The sequence below is a fragment of the Camelus dromedarius genome, chromosome 25, assembly GCF_036321535.1.
Source record: "Camelus dromedarius isolate mCamDro1 chromosome 25, mCamDro1.pat, whole genome shotgun sequence".
Lineage (NCBI taxonomy): Eukaryota > Metazoa > Chordata > Mammalia > Artiodactyla > Camelidae > Camelus > Camelus dromedarius.
In genome coordinates this window covers 8,464,047-8,485,694 of record NC_087460.1, presented here as the reverse complement: position 1 = coordinate 8,485,694, position 21,648 = coordinate 8,464,047, and the positions used below count along the sequence as shown (strand labels likewise).

Sequence of the window (21,648 nt, the reverse complement as noted above, 5' to 3'; positions counted from 1 at the left end):
AGTCAGAGAGGGGAGTTAGGAAATCAGCTGTCTTGTGGGGAGAGATAAAGCAAGTCCACTTCCAGCCCTGAGTGTGTAACAGGGGAAAGTGTGCGCAGAAATGGCCATCAAGGGGTGAAAGAGGGGGATGAGGAGGTTGCGATGTGGCCTTAGCATCAGGACATAGAGGAAGAGCTGGTTCCCTGAGGATGGCTGAAATGAACAGAGACCTTTCGTAATGAATTTCCTACGAAACCTCAGATAAGGGAAAAGGGAAATAAAAGCAGCCAGCAGAGAAGGGAAAGAAGGAACAATCACAGGTGACAGAGAAGAACCAAGGTGGGATGGGACCTCGACTAGAAGCATCTCGGAGGAGGGGCGTGTCCTGCAGTGTAAACCCCTACGGCGAGATCAAGCGAGATTGGTACCAAGAACAATCGATGTATTTGATTGTCCAGATCATAAGTGTGGTTCTGCCTCCCTCGTTGAGGATCATTGAGAGTTGACTGTAGCACCAAAGAAATATTTTAATGTTGTGTTTTTAAGTCCAGAAAGAGCTTGGATGTTCTGTGCCAAACCAGGATAAAGTTTTTTGCCGTCTTATCCGAGCCAAATAAATATTCCAGCTCTTGCTGTTTGCCTCTAACAAGAACTCCAAGAATATAGTCCTAGACTTTCCTAACTGACTTCCTCCGAGCGTGAGCTGAGAATTAATTCTTCTGTAAGTTCAGTCAAGCTTACTGCTTTGCGGTTTGTCTCCTGTTTTCTTATAAGGCAAATTAATTCCATTTCTGCACTTTTTGGGTTAGTGCTTGTGAAATGTGACAGATTGACAGCCCCTAGAGACCTGGAGCGCTCTTGTTATTCTGTGAATGTATGGCCTGACCAGCACTGTGCCTCCAGTCTTTCTCGGGGCTGTGAGAGCCTGGGTGTATCTCCCTCTTCCCTAAAAACTTCCCTTCTGCTGCTGGGTGAGGGACAATTAAAAGCAACTGACAGTATAAATAATGATTGAGCACCCAGGCTTGGAGCCATTCAGATCTGGGTTCAGATTTTAGTTCTATCATGTTAGAAGTTCGGGACTTTTTTGTTTCCCTCTCTCCTGACCATTTCTTCTCTTGACAGCATTGTCCAGAGCAGTGGGAGGAACATGGGTTTTAGAACCACTCAGGATTGAATGGGATTAACTTCCAGTGCCACCAGCCTTGGGCTTTCATTATAATATGATCTGTCATTTTATAGTATTGCTGTGAGGATTGAAAATAATGTAAAACATCCGGAACAGAGTCTGACATGTGCCCAGTAAATGGCAGCATCGCTAGAGGTTTTTTAATTGAGTGACCAGAGCAAAAACACGACTTCTAAGCAATTTCACTTACAGGCTAGAAAGCCGTGAGATTCATTTATGTTGGGGAGACAGAACTCTGAAAAGAGGCAAAAAATTTCGATCAGTTTATTTTGTACATAATGCATAACCGCTGATGATGATTTGACTGATTTGACTGGTTGTGAGAATGCAGCTCGCAAGAGCAGCCAGCCTACTCTCCTTCGCACGCATGCTGTAAAGATGGAAGTATGACAGAGAGGGAGAAGCCAGGGCTGTGGCAGAATGTTAAACCCTAAGAGGGGTGGTCTCAGCACTGGGAGACAGGGGAACCTGGCCTGGACTTGGTCCTGTTACGTTTGGCCTGATACCAGAACATTCAGGTGGAGCGGTCCATTCAGAAATACCAAACAGAAGGTCAGGAAAGAGATGGGGCTTCCGGAGGCCTTCGTGTGGAGGGGATGGTTCGTGCTTGGCTGTGAATGCGTCTCAGAGGGAGAACACAGGAGTGGAAACCTGAGTCTTGGGGTGCTCTCAAATTAGGGATTTCCAAGCAAAACTGGACAGAAGAGGAGAGACAACTGGCCTGAAAGATATAAGGAGAACCAAGAAATTATCCTACTTTAAACGACAAACAAAGGGAAAGAGAGTTCCAGAAATGTGGGTGTGTCAGCTGTTAGAAGCTGCGTCACATCAAGGAGAAAGGTGATAAGGCTACTGATTCTATTTTGACTTTGGTTACTGGTGACCTCCTAAGAACAGTCTTAGCAGAATGACAGAGGCAAAAGCCAAAATCGCAAGGGTTAAGAAGTGAGGGCTGGTAAGGAAATCGGGGCGACTGGCATCAAGTACTTTTTTTTTTTTTTTTTAAGTTTGCAGTCAAAAAAAAAAAAAAGGTAGAAAATTACTTTGCAGAAGTTGGAAAATAAATCTCTTTGTGACCTTCCTTGGCCAAGAAAGAGTTAATGGTATAAATGCACAGTAATTTCAGAAGCATTAAAGAACGTGTTTCCATGGAAACATCAACCTACAGAGGGAGAGAACGAGCCAGAATCCCCTGACAAAGAAGGAGCAGCAGAGTTCTAGCCCCCACACAGTGCAACAGGGAGAGATGATTACATGTTCCTTTCAGCCTCCCTGGGAGGATGCAGTTGGAGTTCACGGCGCTGTCCTCTTGAGGACCGACCGGGAAAGAGGGAAATGGAGTTGAGCTTAAATAAGCGCTTGCCCTTACCTCGCTTCAAATTCTGACTCAAGGGTCAAGCCATGTCAGAATATTGGAAAAGATCAGTGGATGTCTTTAACCAAGTAACTAACTAAAATTAGTTAAATAAACAAGTTTGATCTCTTTCCCCCTGACCTCTCTACTCTAACCTGGCCTAGGAACTGTGCTTCAAAGTCCTGTGGTTTAGAGCGACACTTGCAGAAACTATAGGAACATAGGCTGTGTTTGACTGATAACCTTTGACCAGCACTTTTGCATCAAAGTTCCCATCTTGGTGTATTCTCCTTGATAAGATACATGTTTGGTCTCACTGTTTTCAGGCCCCTGATACCCCTTTTACTACGGACTAGTATACATTTCCTGCGCCTTCAAACCCAACCACACTTTTAGGGGTGGGTCCTCTCATGGAAGTGTAGCCCCAGAAAGCTGTTCTGCACACTGGGATACAGGAGCCACCTCAGCAAAGTCATTGTTGCTAACTAGCTTTCCTGACAGCTTGCTTTCTTCTCCCGCAGTGTGTTGTACATTGCGTCTGAGATGCATCCGTGTTTCATTCCCCTGATCTTCCCTTGGACCCTAGACTCAATAAATCATTTCATTTCCTGTGTGAAAGGGCTTTATCCTTGTGGCAGGTGTGGTTCATGACTGCATTTTCTGAAGACAGAGATGTGTTCTTGAATGAGTCAACAGCCTCCACCACCCCCCTCTCTGTCTTGCATCTGTAGCATGATGTAATTATGAGACACCCATCTCCCAGAAGGACATCATCTTCACCCAAGCACCCCGAGTCCCCTGTCTATTGGAAGCCACCTCCCTACCCCTGGAATATCCCTCCCTTTTTTGACACTCTTTCCCTCCCATTCAATATAATTGCTTCTAGAAATCTCCACTTGAAGATTTTTATCAACCGTTACTGGAAGACGAAATCATAACCCCCTTCTTCCATGGATGACAATTCTTCATGACTTTCCCTGCCCGTCCCTGTAAAGGAAGCCATCCCACTAATTTCATTTGTTTACCTCTTTGCCGCCCTTCAGGAGAGCTGTTGGGGGACTTGTGAAACTAAGCATATTGTCGTTGCAGAGCAGGTAGGTGCCATGTGTCTGCAGGTATTGGCAGTGTGTTGGTTTCATTGGCCACTTAGAGAGGAGAGAGCAGAGAGCAACTGCGATGGCAGAACAATCCTCCGTATCCTTTTCCCTCAATATCATGCCCAGGTCACTTTGGATTCTTGACCGCAGGCTTCTTGGGTATGTATGACTGGAGTTTGTTTCAGTTAAGTCTGAACATTCACAAGAAAGAGAAGTCTCCTGGTCAAAGTTGAGTATCCTAGAGAAATCTTTGCCAGTCATTGTTTGGCTGGTTTTGGCACAGCCCCTGAGCAGAGTTGCCAGCTCGTGAGTAAAGTGGATGTTAGAAAGGCAAGCCTTCACCTTAAAATTATTAGTAGGCGTAAAGAATAAACACCGACGTGCTCAGTGGTCAGCTAGCCTTTGACTTGCCTTGGCATTTCCTCCAGTGGAACGTCCCACTGCTTCATTTTGATAGCCGGGCTACATCCCAATATACTGAGCACATAATCTGTGGAAGAGAAGAGGAATTTGATTCAGCGCTTTTGAAAAAGAAAGGGATTTTAACTTATGTGCAATGTGAAAACATAAACTTAAAATGAAAAAAAAAAATCCTGCAGCAATAACATTATCCAGAAGAGTTACTTGATTCCTTCCCTCTGGGGAGTTTCGCCTTTCTAACTGCCTCTGATAACTGGCTTTCCCGTAGCACCCTAGCCTGTCTTCCCCTGAGCATCGGTGACTAGGGGCCAAGGGCCTGAGGACAAGGAGGAATTCCTTTTCCATCTCTGAGTTCTGTGCCCAGTTCCCTAAGTGAGAACCAGCTTCAGTGCTCAGCACACTTGATTAATTGGCATTGCCAGTTCCCTAAGGGACCCACAAGCAGAAGCAGGCCCCCTCCAAAGGAATTTTAAAAAGAATTACATAGTGGTCCAGTCAGGGATCTGGGAGGTCAGAATGGGGGCCATTTTAAGGAGCCACTTATTCTAGACTAAAAAGTGTGGAGACATGAGCTCATCGTTTGCCTTCCTCAGGAAGCGGCTTTACACTGAAGCGGTGTGGTTAAGTGCTTCCCCCTGCGAAGCGCCTCACAGGGGCACCGGGCATAGGAGAAAGCGCAAGTGTCCCCAGGCCTTAGCAGCTGGGGGACTGTGGGAGTGGGTGGAGATGTGCTGTTACAGAAAAGCAGAGATCCGGGAATTGGGAGACCCAGACTCTGAACTTAGCACGCCAAGAGAGGCGGCATCTTCCCAGGCTTTAAATATGGAAGGTCGAACCGTGATCCAGAAGTCCCTGCAAACGCTAACATTCTTGCTATCCAGGCAATATTTTTTTTTTAAAGGTAGTCATAATAATAACAACAATAACAGCAGCTAAAACTTAAGGCTCACTATGTCTGGGTGCGGTAGAATAGTTCTAAGTCCTCTATGTGCACCGCATCATGTAGCCCTCACAACAGGCCTCAGAGACAAGTACTATTATTATTCATATTTTTATGGTGAAGAAACTGAGGCAAAGGGAGGTTAATTACTTACGGGATCACACAACTTCAGAACTGGCCGATCAAGGACCTGAGCAGAGTGGCCCGACTGCAGTGTCCTTGCTCTGCACACCCCGCTGCACAGCCTGTTGGTGGTGGTGTTTGGGGGCGTGTGTGTGTGTGTGTGTGTGTGTGTGTGTGTGTGTGTGTGTTTAATACATACTGCATTCCTCTCACCTTCACTTAACACATTCTGTTTCTCCCTTTTATTTTCTTTCTACTCACTCCTCATCACTGAGCATTTCGAGGCGTTGTCCGGGCCTTTTCAGTCATTCACGTGTAGGTATTTTACTAATGAGTGCCAGCTCCTGGGTTTGGTCTCAAATGGAACAGTCCAGAGACCTGTGCCCTGGCCAGGGCCTGCCACACTGACCCCGCTTGGTGTACGGGTACGGATATGAGGGTGAGGGGTAGTGATCGGGCCATCGCAGCTGGTGGCAGAGCCCCCGGGGCTCACTGGCTTACCGTCTTTCTGGAGGAAGGTGAAACATTTTCTGCCTCACGTTGGAGCAGAGATTGGTGGGTGACTCTCAACAACGCCCCTCTATTTTCTTTCATTTCTGATAAAACGGATTCATGGCATTCAGTCGCGAGACAGAATCCGGTAACAGCTCTCAGAAATCTTTCACTGCCAGGCCAAGGGGCCTGAGGAGGCTTCTTCACTGTCATGGGCGGCGAGTTGGCGCATCCCCGTTTGCCCCTCAGCCCCGACTTCCGAGGGGCCACAGCCCTCGCCACCAGCAGGAGAGAGGAAGCAAGTTAGATCTATGTCAGTCAGTCTTCAGGACACTTTTATGTCTCATTGATTTAACACTACTAATTTAGAGTTTAAGTAACTGAGATACGGACTGGCCCGAACATGAAGCTTTTATGATTTGTAAAGAATGGTTTGTAAAATAAATTGATGATATAAACACCCCTTCAGAGAAAATGTTTAATCCACTGGAAGACAGACTATTTTTAACTTGGCTCAAGTAATTATATATTAATATTACAATCTACTCTTTAAATTATTTTTTTCTGTGGTTCTCGACCAAGTATCATTTTGCAAAAATAAGAGAAAAGGACTGCACTTGACAGCCTAGAAAACTGGCATTTCTAATTATTCTGTTCAAAAGCATGGGTTAGTATTTTTATATATGACATTGTATGTCAAGGGAAACCTTTAAAACTTCTTTAAATCTTTTTTCCTTAAAAAGAAAACCATTGTTGGCCAGAATGAAATAGTTAACGTACCTTGAAAACATTGTCACATAACCTAGGACCTGGTGGGTCTAGGGTTTGAACAGAAGTGGTCTGACTGCAGTGTCCTCCTGCTTAAGTGCCAGGCACCCTGCCCGCTGCCGCTGCTGCTGGTGACAGAGTTTGTGTGTGGTACACACTGTGTTCCCTTCCTCTTCAATTAACTTATTTTTTCTGCCTCCTTATTCTCTTTCTACCGGCATTTGAGGGCATTGTCTATGTCATTCATTTGAGTGTAGGATACCTTACTTATGAGATACTTCTTCTGGGTTTGGTCCCCAGACCATGGCCTGCCACACTGACCACATTATCCTGGCTTGGTCATTTTTTGTTCATTTTGATAAATATAAATTTCTATGTTGGGGAAAAGTCAGAAATTTCTATTTAGGCTTCCAGACCATAACACTGAGCATCTAAGTTTTAAATATTTTTTGCTGCTTTCCCCCAATACTAGTATCTAGTTAAGTAGCTTTTAAATGTTTTAAAGCCCACTATTTCTAGTCCTGTGGGAAATTGTTTCTACTATGTCAAGAGGAAACGTGCACATGAAATAGTAACTGTTAAAAAGAGACCAAAGATCGGTAGTTTTGTCATTTAGATGACGGAGTTCAGCAACGTAACAGCCATAGTGTTAATCAGAGGGCATGTCGAGATGGAGAGCATCTCCGAGGAGCCCTTTGCGTCCCTCATCAGACAAGTGAGATGGTCTGAAGCAGTCTGTTTCATAGGTGCGGGAGCTGACACAGCAGACACAGTGATAGAGAGTTACGGGTTTTCAGAGCTAGAAAACTGTAAACAAAGGGGTCAAGAATTCAAGTCACCAGCCTAGAACCGTGTTCCTTTATTACTTTGCTCTGAATAACGGGAGAATGGAAGTTGAGAGCAATGAAAACTCCACCGTTTTGGAGGTGTGGTGCTGAGCAGGAGGAACGCCGGACAAGGGGTGAGGACACCCAGACCCTCTGCCCAGCCCTGTCATCTGGTCTTGGTAAAGCTACAGAACCCTCTGGACTTCATCTGTTTTGTCTGAAAATCAAAAGATTGCCTGAGAGGAGAGACTTCTCTCTTATCACCACATTAAAAGACATTAGTAAAAGAAAAAAAAATCTGTGCCTTGTGAAAACAGGGAGGGCAGAATGAGGACTGCGTGCCAGAGCTCTTGGCTAGCTGGGGAAATTCTGGCAGAGCTCTTTCGGATGCCTTCCACACAGGGCACGCTGCTACATCATTGCAGCAGAGAAGCTCCGAGTGGCATGGTCAAAGTCAGAGAGGCACAAGGGCTTTTTACCTCAGCTTGACCCCGTTAAACCAGAGGAGGATGACTTTGGCCGTACGCACCGAGTATGTTGGCTCTGAGCCTATCAGGGGCCTAAGACGCTCTCAACCCGCAGGGGTCAGGCAGGAAGTGAGGTGGGGCTCCTTCCTCACAGTCTGTATTAGGGATCTCCGTAGTCCAGGCGCGCGATGTGAGAATGCCAAGAGGCACATCCGGGGCTCCGCAAACCTGATTTCACTTGGCTTGGTGATGTAACAACAAAAAAGAACGCAGAGCTTGAAATCAGGAAGCTTGCACTCCAGTCCTGAACGGGCACCTTGGAAAGTCGGGTAGCATCCTGGAACCCTTTCTACATCCCAGAGACAAATTAAGCAATATTTTTTGTATGCCAGACCTTGCTGGCCTTCCAGGGGACCAGAGTCTTATGCGCAGAGCTTCAGAATTTGGCTGCCACTTCTAACGGCATACTTGAGGATGAGAACCGAATAGCTGTGGCATGTCTTAATCTTGTATCTTAATCCTTTACTGAGGATTTATATATGGAAGCTTTGAGGTTTTTATGAATATTCACAATTGACAAAGTGAAAAAGTTAAAATGGAAAGTTAAATTGATTAATATGATCATTTAACCTAGTTTATCCTCTGTATGTGGAATGCAATTTCCATTCCTCCAATGTGTTCCATTGATAATTCGGTCTTGTTAAGCATAATCATCACACTTCTACTCACTGAGGTCCAAAATGAGGCAAGTTTCTTGCCTTTGGATACTCAAATCATGCTAATGTATTCTTGTTTTCTGAATGTTTCCTGTTATATAACCTTATGTTTGTATCATATTTTACACAGTTTTTCTACCCCTCATTTCTTGTGATCGGCATCACAGCATTATCTGATAAAAGCTGGAGGTAAAGTGGTCTTTCCGTGTTAAAGAGGAAAAACTCGGGTTCAGGTGCCAAGGTCACATGTCTGGAAGTGACCACACTCCCAATTATTTTTTTCACACTCTTCATTACCAATGACTGGATTGGTCTGTTCTGTTATTCAGAGGGCATCCTTGTTCAAGGCAGGGGTATATTTGCAAGCTCCTCACTAATAGCTAAATGTTGGCACATCGCAGGGAATTACTCAAAAAAACACAATGTGAATGATTAATCTGTACACAGCTGAAGGATGTGAATGATTAAAGGGTGCTTTGGAGAAGAGTATGTTGTGTATTGGCATAATGTTTTATTAATGCTTTTGATAAGTAAAACATGAGAAATGCCAACATGGAATAAAATAAACGTGTAGAGCTGGAGGAAGGTGAGCATCCCAGGAAGAGAAAAATGTACAAGGAAAATCAAAAGGATCTCAGGCAGGAGTGACTAAAGCAGTTTAACTCCAGAGTCATTGCACATGAATGTGGTTTTATTTTCTCAGAGCTTGAATGTCTCAACTTGCACACTCAATTCAGTTCTGTCCCCGTCAAAGAAGTCATCTGGAGAGGCTCTATTCCATTCATGCTGCTTATTACTTAAATTATTTTTGGAACTTTTCTTTTATAATTGCCTTCTGAAATGGACACTTTCTTTGAAATATTCTTAGTGGTGTTTTAGATAAAGTCAGAATTATTCAGAGCCATGTCTGGTGAAAAGGAGGCTGCTTAAGCCGGAGAATTTATTTCCCTGTCTCCCTCCTTCTTTCCCTCTTTTCCTCTCTCCCTCCCTCCTTCCCTTCCTCCTTCTTTTTCTCTTTCTTTCCCCTTCCTCCCTTCTTTCCTTCCTCCCTTCCTTCCTTCTCCCCACTCCCCCTCTTGCTTTCTTCCCAAAAAGAGGTGTGACTAATTTGTTTATGTGTCTCATATGCCTTCTCTGAAGACTTCTGGAAATTGTTCTAAACGATGCAGTATTATTGTAGTAAGAACACATTTTCCAAGTTAATTATGTTGGGTGCTTAGACTCTGGTTTGTTGGTTTAAAATATTTTGTCTCGTACTTTTGCTATTACCTTCCCTGAAATGAATTATATGGGACTTGGGTTGGAGCATTGAAGTTGTGAACTGCAGGAGACCTGAGTATTACCTTCTGACTAGTGATGGGCCTGAGCAAGCAGCCCTGAGCTGAGACAAGGAGCAGCACAGAGCATGGAGCCCTGAGCTGAACTAGGGATGCTACGCTTTACCGATTGCAAGTGTCCAGAGAGAGCGGCCAAGGGGACAGAGGGAGGGATCTGGAGCCATAGCTTATGATACGTGAAGGACCCAGAGATATTCAAGCTGATGTCGCACAATGTAAGAATCAGGGTGGTGTGGTAGAGAGCTTATGGGATTGGGAACGGCCCTTTAAATGTTATTTCTGCTCCCAATTAGCTATGGGACACTGGGCAAATAATTTAACTTCTCTGTGCTTCACTTCTCTTATCTTTCAAGTTAAAATTACAGAACTAGGGAACTATATACAATATCCCATAGTAATCTATAATGAAAACAAGTATGTATGCATATGTATAACTGAACTATTACACTGTCACCAGAAATTGACACATTATAAACTGATTACATTACAATTAAAAAAAGAAAATAATTATAGAAGTAAATGATTCTAAAGTTTCTTCAAAGATTAGAATTTATTTTCTAAGGAATACATGATAAATATCTTCAAATACTTGAAGAGCTCCCGTGTGGAAGCAGCATTAGACTAAGACTGTATGATATCTAAGGAGGAGACCAGGACTTGGGGGTTGTGGGGAGCAGATTTCAGCTCTAAGTGAAAAAGATCAGCCCAACAGTGAGATAGCTACCTTGAGGGTAAGGCATACAGTGATAAGCTCCCCGTCCGTGGAGGTATTCAAGAAGAGCTAATTTTGTGATGCTGTAGAGGGGAAGCATAAACTTTAAGAAGCAAGTAGGCTAATTGATTTTGAAGGTCTCTTCCAATCTTGAGATTCTAGGAATCTTTTGAGGTCCGTGTTCTTAATTGCGTTTGACCCAGGAGTGACGGGTTGAGAAATCTCAGGCAGCTCTTGGAGTGAGAAGTGGTCCAGAAGGACTTGGTTCAGATGCCTAGCCATCTTTAGAATTGTCTGAAGGACATGCATCCCAGCAACCTTGTTGCTTAAGTAATGTGACCTGGAAGAATCAAAGAAGAGTCTCCCGGTTTCATTGAATGAGAAGGCTTGAAAGAGGGACCTTTCCATTGCCTCCTGCACATTCTGCTCCCCTTGAGTGTAGTGTGACACCCTTGTTGGTCAAAGCTTTGAAGACCCTTTAGAACGCTCAGGGCAATCAGTGATACCCCCTTTGCTTCTTAGCAGAGACTTGTTTCGGGCCCCAGGCTCCAGAGCAGCATGTCATGTGAACACAGAGCTAATCATTATTGACTCCTTGAGCCATTGTGGTAAAGGGACGTTAATTACCATCAGCACAGTTGCACTAATGCGGTTGTAATGAGCATGCCTGTGGGAATTCCCAGGGAGGGAACTTCAGATCAGAGCAGCTGGCGGGGGAATGGGGTGAGCTTGGGGTGCAGGTGTTGAGGAGGAAGACAGTTCTATTGGTCTGACTCTAGTTATTCCCAAAGTTTCTGTTAATTTCCAGTCCTGTACCTACAGCATCGTGTGCAATGTCTTTCTCTCCTCCCCACCCCACTGCCCTGCTATTTTCTGTTCACTCTACAAAGTGCCATAGCCCTGGTTTCCAGATGCATCTTGTGGGACCAGAGACTGCTGGACTCATTTTGCAACAGTCTGAAGTGTGGGCTGAGCTGGATCTTCACGAGAGTTGGAAAGTGTGTGCCTGTATCTCTGAGAAGCAGAGAGACCCTAAACTGCAACCTTTCTTAGCAAAAAATCCTCTTGGCTCACTCCCACTTTGTCTCTACCACCTCTGCCCTTTAAACCACCTCCTTTTTTGAATAATAATTGCTAACACATAATGAGGGTTTACTATGCACCAGACCCCATGGTAAGCCATCTCACTTAAGCCTTACAAAACTAATCAAGTAGGTTTCTTCATTACCTCATTTTTTGCAGATGGTGAAAAAAAAATGTTGAAAAGGCTGAGTAATTTGCTCAGTCATAGCTACAGACTAAGTTCAAACCCAGTGCCCTTATTTTAAATTTTTAAAGCATATTTTCACATTATTCCTATTACATGGAAACTTGTCTGACTCTACTGAATAATCAAACGGGAGCCCAAAGGGTACCGAGCTTCTCAGTGGTGTCTGGATAGCTGTATGTATGTCTGTCTTCATGCACCTGTCTCTCTGTCTTCCCAAATCTCATGTCCTTGGCATACCTTCTTCGTACTTTTAACCTTCTTTTATTTTATCTCTACAGGTATCTGATCAATGTCACTTTTGAGGGGAGAAATCTGTCCTTCAGTGAAGATGGCTACCAGATGCACCCGAAACTGGTGATCATCCTTCTGAACAAGGAGAGGAAATGGGAGAGGGTAGGACATGTCTTTGGCAGTTCTCAAGCAAAATAGAGGTGTGGGGATAGAAAACTTTGCGTCACATTAGAGGAAAACAGTCCCTTGGTTTTGGCCTCTGAGCTGGAGAGCAAGAGATCAATGCTTTGAAAACACAGGAGAGGCCATTTCTCAAATTGCCATTTGGTCAATCCAGAGCTGATGGTCCTTACATAGTACTGTTTTTATTGGTAATGGTGCTGTCTGCAGGATGACTTTGGTGTATAGGAAGAGTATGCATGCACGATGTAACACAATTTAGTGAAGAAACTGAATCAAGGGTACAGTTCACCAGCCATGTCCTCCATGGTATGTTGGAGAGGCCTATGAACCCTAATTTAGGAGCACGCAGGTTTGGATTTACTGTGATTAGAGGTTTGCCATGCAAGTCTCCTCTCAGGATCTCTCCCACTGCCAGCTGATTACAGTGTCTGAAATTCTACCATTGGACATTAATTTATGTGGGCGCCGGACTGCCTAGGTTCAGTTCCAGCTCCTCTACTCATTAACCTGCCTACTTAGGACCTTAGGCAAATCTCTTAACTTCTCTGTGCCTCCGCTCCGTCATCTGAAAAATGGAAATAGTAATGATAGTACCAATATCACAGGGTTGTTAGGAGGATTAAATATATTAACACATGTAAAGGACTTAAAAAGGTGCCTGGCATATAGTAAGCATTTAATAGGTGTTAGCTTTTATTATTATACTTTTAGTATGATTCCTAGTTAATTACAAAGAGTATTATCACTGGTGTTTCTCCGAGTATGTTCTGCAGGGCACGTGCACCTTGAGACTTTTTGCTGACAAATGGTTCTGCAGATAAATAAGATTAGGAGGTGCTATCTACTGTGTCTCACTCTGGGAGGGTCTCAGAACATATTAGCATCTGAAAGTTCAGAGGTGTCATTTTTATTGGGGTACAACTGACATACATCAGTATACTAGTTTCAAATGTACAGCATAATGGTTCAATATTTGTATATATTGTGAAATGATCACCACAATGAGCCTAGTTAACATCCATCAACATACACAGTTCCAAAAAAATGTTTTTCCTGTGATGAGAACTTTTAAAGCTACTCTCTTAGCAAACTTCTTGTTTTTACAATCAAAATTATGTCTATAATGTCTTTTCTATTTATACATATAGTTAACTTTATCAGTGCTTTTTACTTCACTGTGTGGATTTAAGTTACTCTCTAGAGTTCTTTCATTTCAGCCTAATGGAATCCTTTCAATATTGCTTGCAGGAAAGGTCTACTAGCAACAGATTCTTGAAGTTTTTGTTTACCTAGGAATGACTTAATTGTTTTCTTCTGTTTGAAGGATAGTTTTGCTGGATATAGAATTCTTGGTTGACACTCTTTTTCTTTTAGCAGTTTGAATATGTCATCCCACTAGCTTCATGTCTCTGGTTTCTGACGTGAAATCATCTGTGAAACTTACTGAGTTTCCTGTGTACGTGTTGAGTTGCTTTTCTGTTGCTACTTTCAACATTTTCTTTGCCTTTGGCTTTTGCCGGTTTGGCTATAATGTCGTTTAGGTGTTGATATCTTTGAGTTTATCTTGCTTGGAGTTTGTGGAGCTTCTTGGGTGTGTCTTAGCAACTTTCAAATGTATGACACAGTATTATTAACTATAATCAGCATGCTGTATATTACATTCCTATGACTTATTTATTTTACAACTGGAAGTTTATGCCCTTTGACCTACCATCAATCTGTTCTCTGTATCTATGAGCTTATCTATGGGCTTGTTTTTTGTTTTTATTTTTGTTTTTGATTCCACATATAAGTGAGATCATGCAGTTTTTGTCTTTCTCTATCTGACTTGCTTCACTTAGCATAATATCCTCAAGGTCCATCCATGTTGTTGCAGATAGAGGTGTATTATAGCAAAGAAACATCTTTCACTTTATTTAATGTGGCTTTTCCCAAAATTATTTTATCACAAGACCTCCTTGTTCATGAAATTCATATTCTGTGTGTCATGTTGGTAAACATTGATTTAAGGCAATTTCTGTAGACTCCGTAGGCCAATTGGCTGAAAATAGGCTTCAAGATGTCAGCATGGCTCAGACTAGAATGGAAACCAGGCTATACATTAGCAAAGAGAGTAGCCAGGAAAAGAAGCCAGAGGTGAACCTGAAATTCACGATCTTGTCACAGAGAGCTGTGGACAGATAGTGATGGGAATGCTAACCCTTGAAACCAGCGTGTGTGGCTCGGGTGGTGGAACCCGGGGCCTTGTCCTTCAAACTGAAAGGCCCCAATCTGTCACGCAGTTGCTCATATCAGGACACAGCGATGAGGCTAACATTATGCTTGGCATCCTTGATTGAAGTTGCCATCCCTCCACTGAGTTATCATTTGCTCTGAAATGGTCATTGCCTGGGCTCCTGCTCTTCACCCAGTCAAGCTGCTTGTCACTGCTGCTGTGGAGACGCAATAATCTCAGAAGTGTTCTGGGACCGTCACATACAGCAAGCACTTCTGTATGTCTCCAGAAGAGGCGTTATTAAAAACGGAGGCTTCATACGTGGATCAGAAGACATCCAGCTGGGGTAGCTTTTATGCAGTAGATTCATGATTTCCATCTCAAGTATGGGGCCTCCCACGATCGTCCTGTCTTACGGAGACGCCGCTTACTGTCATTTGTGCTGACTTCTCTTCCTTAGGCTGGAATCTGAGGCCTGTGACCCCCGCCCCTTTCCAAAGCCAGATCCTCCTTCCTGGATCCCTCCCCACCTTGTCAATTCTACCTTTCCTTTAACTCTTGAATTTATTCCTTATTTTTTATATAATCCAGAAACCATAGGGATAATTTCTCACATGGGCCTCTCTCTCCCTGATGCCTGCCTTTATCCATTCAAATCAGTCCTGGACATGGCTTCTAGAATGAACTCCCTAAGACACAATTCTGGGTATGTTCTTTCTCAGCCCAAAACCTGCTCAGAGCTTCTGTGGATTATGGGTTGGGTCCAAACTTTCTCTATTCTTGCCTTCAGGGCTCTGGTCTATTTCCCAACACCATCTTCTCTTCCTCGCCGTTTCCCATCTCACCATCAAGCTCCACTGGGCTCCTCTCTGTTCTGAGAACATGTCCTTGCATGCCTTGCTCCCTGTATACATGCCATGATGTTTCCTTTTCCCAGAATGAATGGTCCAATTACAGAAATCATAAACATTCTTTAAAACCCAATTAAAACGTCATTGTTTCCCTCCCTGATCTTCGACCAAGATACAATTTCTCGCACCCTTATCCCCTGCAGCTTTTGTCCGTCCCTCTGTTGTAACACTCACCACAGCTGCCTGTGTTAGAGTTGTACGTATGTGTGCCTCCAGAGGCCAGACTGCCGTGTCCTCACGGCACCCTGGATGCATATGTTGCATAGAGCAGTTCAATAAATATGCATCCAGTGAATGAGAACCATTACATAATGCAAGAGTCTAAAATCTATCATTAAGACTCCAAGTTTTTGCTATTGCCCTTGATACAATAGCTGAGGTTTTTTTTGGCAGCGGAGATAAAATCTTTATGTTGATTCAGTTTTCATAGGTTGTACTTTAAATATACTAAGGGAGCTTGATATTTAAAGAAATTCTGTGGTTAATCTTTTGAAAAAGCATTTTGAGAGGGATTGGGATCATGGAATAGAAGGATTTCATACTGACTTGGTTGCATCAGGCAGCACTGCTGAAGAGAGGTCTTCAGGGCGCACTGGGTTCACAGAGCCATGCAGCTCCCAAGCTGGGAAGCCCTGCTCAGGGCTCACTGTGGACAGGGAGACGGCGGGAGCCAGGCCGGGCTCTAGGGTGGATCTGGGATGTGCTGAAATCGCACCATGAGAAGTTGTACCTTTTCTTGCACTGTTACCCTGGCCCCCAGAGCCTTTCTGCACTCTCAGGGCTCCTGCTAGCACTCCAGAAGGTCCCCAGGGGTCCAGGGAAGACTTAGCGCCTGTAGACTTCAGAGAAGCGGACACCAGGTTGAGGATCCTACAGGGAAGAGATGGGGGCTGGGGAGAGAAGCAGGGAGAAGCCTGAGCCGAGAGTCGGCCTCTCACCTTCTCGTGATGCTCTCTGTGTGACCTGCCCTCTTCACTTTTCTGGATCTTTCTTTCCTTATGTCGAAAATCACAGCATGAGATTAAGAAGATTTCCAGGGTCCTTTCCAGCTCTAACTTATGAGATTACGAATTCACGTTGTAAATCAGTAGGAGCTGGGAATGGAAGTTGAGTGAGAGCTGGAGCATACAAAAGGAGTCCGACTTTGTGTTTAAGGACAGTAGCTCCCAGGGCGTATTTGTCATTCTTGTCATTTGGGTAAATACCATCTCCTCAGAAGGCCTTCCCTGATGACCCGAGCTGAGGGAGCCACCAGCCACCCTGTCACGGCAGTTTGTTTTCCTTTCCTCAGTCTACTTGTTGCCTGGTGTTTTGCTTATTTGCCTGCTTGTTTATGACCTGTCTTCTCGCACCCGGAGGGATGCAAACAAGGACCTAGTTCACCTCTACAGTTCTAACACTTGAGAAGAGTGCCTGGCTCAGAGCGACCACTCAAAAGATAATTGATAAATAAATGAAGAATCCACATGCTTGGGAGAGCTAGAGTAGAGACCTGCCATTTCACTTCCCCCGAGAACCTCCCATGCAGACGGAGTGCTTTCCTTGAAAAGCACGTGAGAGCAGGTGCACGGCCCTCCTTTGGAGTGAGCGCTCCAAGCACCAGCGAAGGACTTGGGGTGTCTTCAGGGAGGCTTGGTTTCCGGGACAGGCGAGCCGAGACAGTTTTCAACCAGAAGCCCTGGGATGAGGACTGTCCACGAAGGTGCTGATGTGAAACACGTGGTGGGATTTCACAGTATTCCATCGGGTTTTTACAAAGTAGTCTCAGAGATGCTGTCTTATAAATTTGGCTCCTTCTGGAAGACTTGAAGTGAAGGCAAGATGGTCTACGGGACTTAGCATGGTTTTAGAAATCCAGAGAGCCCAGTTCAGTTAGCCACGTTGCTGTTCGTCAGCTGTGTAAACCGAGCGACTGACATTACCTGTCTATTTCCCTTTTGTAAGATGGGGTTTTACACAAAGCTGTTATACAGATTAAAGCAGATTTTATAGCAACCAAATATAAAGGAGATTTTATAGTAAAACCAGTCAATAGAGGCTGAAATGTAACCATTATTCAACAACATACAACAGTATACGCCCTCCTTTTATAATTTTAAGGTAATACTTGGATATGGTGAAAAGTCAAATGATACCAAAGACTATCCAGTATAAAGAATGTCCTCTTATCAGCCACGACCCGTAGTTCCCCAGGCCCCACCTCCGGGCAAGCTTTGTTCCTAGTGTCTTACGTATGTGCTCTGAAAATACTCCAGGCATACACAAACTTTATACATTTACTCAACCTCCTTTTTTAAAAACAAATAATAGGTGCTTTGTGAGCCTTTAATGGGGTCCTGTACAAGCAGCCGCTAAGGAGGCGTGGGGGTGGGGTCTAGAACAGCAAAGAGATCTCTGAATCAGAATGACATCCACAGAAAGCCAAGTACGTATCTCTGTGTGCAGGAATGTGAAGAGCATCTGAAAAGGAATGCACACACACACACATGTCATGGTGAGTTGGAAAGGGTAGGGGATTGTGAACAATATTTGTGCGCAGAGCAGGCTCATTTGTAAGCCTCTCTCTCGAAGAGAGGGACAGATGCATAAACTTGCATTAAAAATAGTCTGGCACAGAGAAGCAGTTCCAGCAAGCATTCAGGCTTCTGTCTTTATCAGAGCCTCTCATGATTTGCTTCATTGCTACCGTTCCCTGCTTCCATTTAATCGTTCCTAAAATGGGGATAATAAAAATGAAATGCAGTGGGGGTGTGTTCTGAGTAATGACTTCAAGAAATGATGATGGTGCATTTTCAGGTTGTAAGATGTAAACAGACCTTCAAGGGACTGTCTGGGTCAGAACTAAGAGGATACTATGGTTTACGTCTGTCATCTTTCCCCCAAAGACACAGGAGGTGTATTTTATAAGCCCACTCCCTCTTCCCGCCTCCACCTACCAGAAAGTGCCCCTCCCTCTGTAGATTAAAACCTCCTGTCCCCGAGCCCCAGTTACACCTCGGGCTTCCAGTACTGAGAGACCACAGCCACATCCACCAGCGAGAGAAGCACTGGAGGCGAAAGCGGCTGGGAGACAGTGCTGGGTCCATAGCAGTACTTGTGCGTTACTGTGCGGATCAGTGAGTGAGGGGAAGGGGAACCAGAGTGGTGCAAGGAGGCTCCAAGAGCTGCAGCAGCAGCAGCAACGTCATGAGACAGCACGCCCTGCCGGTCTGCGGGGCCGGGGAGGAGCGCTTCTGCTGTCCCGTACCCAGGAGGCGGCTCTGACTCCAGGCTGTGGATGCTCGTCAGTACCAGCACCTCAGGGCTAGAGGGATCATGTTCCAGAGAGATCCGCTTGCTGGTGATACAACAGGGCTCCGTCACGGCGGTGGCAGATTCCACTTGAAAGTTGTTGACTGACAACATAAAACAGCCTCTCCACCCCTCCATGTGCACGTGCACACGCACGCACGCGGGAGCACACACACTCGTCACAGACAAACTCACAAACACAGGAACCACGTCCACTTGGTTTTCCACTGTACGTCTGTGCCCAGCACCGTGCAAGACATTACCTAGCAGGCCAGGAAATATTTGGTGATGGCTCGAACACACCTGCACAAGCTTTGTCCCACCCCCCCGCCTTGGGGGAGAGGCTCCGGACTCTCCACGCTCTCTCCAGACGCTGCAGAGGGTGTGTGAGGAGTGAAACAGTCGCTCCCCGCGTCGGGGGTGTTTGTTCTGCATCTCCTGATACCACCACCGGACAACACGCTATTTTTGCTGACTTCAAGCTGAGTACTAATACGCATCATTGGATTAAGGGCTTAGAAAACAGGATCCGGGGAGAAAGGCCGTGGGAACTGGGGGGTCACAAAGGGGAAGAAGAAGAGGCAACGAAGTGATGACTTACTCTCTTTAAATGTATGAAGAATTATTTTGCCAAGTGTTGCGATCAGCCATTCACTTTCTCCTCCGAGACGGAACCAGAGTAAGTGGGCTTCAGATCAAGCAGAGAGGATTTATATTAGCTCTGGGGAGAATTTCTTAATAGAGAGAAGTGTTGAGTACCAGAACTGTTAACCACACCAGGGGATGACTTTGGAAGTCCTAAAAACTGGGTATGTCTCCATCGCACTGTAATGTGCGGTCCTGCCCAGACAAGATGCGTGAGCTACCAGGCGCCGAGAGCTTCTCTCTCCCTCTCCTCCCCTCCCTTCCCTTCCTTCCCGCACAGACTTGTTGAGCACCTACTGTGAGCCTAGTGTTGCTCCCGTCAAATGAGTATTGTTCTTTTCCTACTTGGCTGGGGAGATATTGCGAGGAGAAAGGCGCTTATTGTGACACTAGAAATTTCTATACCCTACGGTGATTTTTGAGTCTTACTACTTGATTTGGTCTAGTCGTCGGACGGACCTTTCATGTTGCTTGGTTAGTAGAGTCTCTCTGTCTCTCTCTCATACATAGACATTGACAGTGGCTTACAGACAGGGCCTCCGGACTGCATGCTCGTGATTATCACAGACTCTCATCCAAGTGTTCCCTTCTTTTGTTCCCTCAGCTCCAAGAGCCATGGCCCACCCTCTTTGCTGACACCCTTTTCCAGGGTCCCAGAAAGAGACCAGTGAGGGTGTGCCCTTAGCCCCCAGGGTCTCAACACCCCTGTTAGACTCCATCCACAATGTCAACTGCTGCCCCCCACCCCGTGTATGTTTATAAAATAATTCAAAGAGCAGAGCAGGACGTACTGGGGGAATAGGCTTCAGAAATGTCATTTCAGAAAGGCTGGTTGTCTTCGTGTGCTGCCATCAGCCACTGAATGAAAAGGATAAAAGAACAAGATAACCTTGGTTGACTTTGCTTTTGAAACCTCTACCTGCTGATGGGGGAGAAAACGCAGGATGGAGCTTGGAGACTGAAGTGCTGGCTTAACCTTGGCTTAAGAAAATACGGTAAAGTGGATAGTGTCCCCAAAGCCAAAAGATGGCTTTCATCCACCATCCACCTTGCTTAAATTTTGCTGAGATTTTTATTTCATGACAGTGATCTTTGGTTGGCTCTTGAGTCCTCTGAACTGTCTTTCCAATTCTGGATTGCAATGTTTTTCCAATAGCGGTGTTGAAGAAATGGTGGTGGAGAGGTCACAAGACTCTTGTGTTGGTATACAGGTTAAAAAAAAGCACTTAACGATTTTCTTCTGCAATAAAAAAGGTAATTGGTGCTTATTAAAGAATTTAGGGGGACAAAATAAAATTTACCCATTTACATACCTACAAAGAATTAGCATTTACATGTCTTCTGTTTCTTACAAATGCTTTTTTCTGTTCGGGTTTATGTGTGTGTATTATAACACCATACAATGTGATGCGGTAGAATTGGAAACAATATATGAACAGCTTGAAGTTCGTTTCTTTCTCTTACTATGATATTGTGACCATTTCCTTATTTTATTACTGTTAGCCAAAAGCATGAAATTTAATAACTGCCTCATATTCCCTGGTAAAGATGTATCATACTTTTTTAAACTGGTCCCTCACAGTTAGCCATTCACATGTGTATTAAATGGAGCCTGGTACTCACAGAAGAATAATTTCAGAGTCTTCAATAAGCCAGCTTTGATGCTGTAAGTTTGATTTCCGAGGTGACAAGGTTTGGTCGCGTTTTTTTCTTGTTGTTGTCTAATGTCCCTACACATTCAGAATGACATCCCTTAGCTTGAGAAGCTTGGGTTATATTCATTCAGTGACAGTGAGTGGACGCTTAGATGCAGTTGGTGTGGAAGGCTCTCCTTTATGATTCCTGGTCTGCTGGGAGTCCCAGAGGTTTTTCTTGTTGTGACCTGGTCGTTGTGTGTACAGTCCTCTAACTCTGCTGGTAAGAGTATGTCTTTGGCAGTAGGAGCACACAGAGAGTGGGGCTGGTCACATGATCTGTGTCTGTATGCAATTTTCATTATACCAGGACCATTTCCTTGAGAGTTGGAGGCTTGTAAAATTCAGGCCCGTGTTCCCAAGGCTCATGCGTGGTGGGACATCCTTTCTCGAGCTGTTGCCATTCTCTGTACCACAAGGGCCCAGGAGCAAGGAACAGTCATCCTCTTCTTCCACCAGTGGGGGTAGCTCCTGCCTAACTCACATCCCCTCAGGCTGATATGATGACTCTTTTCAAACCTTTAATACTTTGATGTATTTTCCACCAAACAGCTACTTCGTGCATACATTAGTAGCATATTAACTTTTTTTGAGCTCTGAAGTTTGACATTAAAGTTATAATATCTGAATGTCCTTCATATACAAGCATGCCTTTATTGATCTACCATCAGAAGATCTGCTGTGAGTTTTTCTTATGGTGATGATGGATTTGTCCAAGTCCATGCACAGTCTGTCTCTCCATAATATCTATTTATGAGAGCTGGCCAGGACTAGGGCAAAAGTGACT

At 44.6% G+C, this 21,648-nt stretch overlaps 1 protein-coding gene across 1 annotated transcript in view; it reads left to right on the top strand.

Moving 5' to 3' along the window:
- The window catches only part of GRIN2B (glutamate ionotropic receptor NMDA type subunit 2B), a 377,246-nt gene that overhangs the window by 264,422 nt on the left and 91,176 nt on the right, over nucleotides 1-21,648 (top strand). Inside the window, exon 5 of the mRNA XM_031444063.2 lies at nucleotides 11,970-12,084. Within this exon, the coding sequence (XP_031299923.1) occupies nucleotides 11,970-12,084 (115 nt within the window). The remainder of the gene's footprint in view (nucleotides 1-11,969; nucleotides 12,085-21,648) is intronic.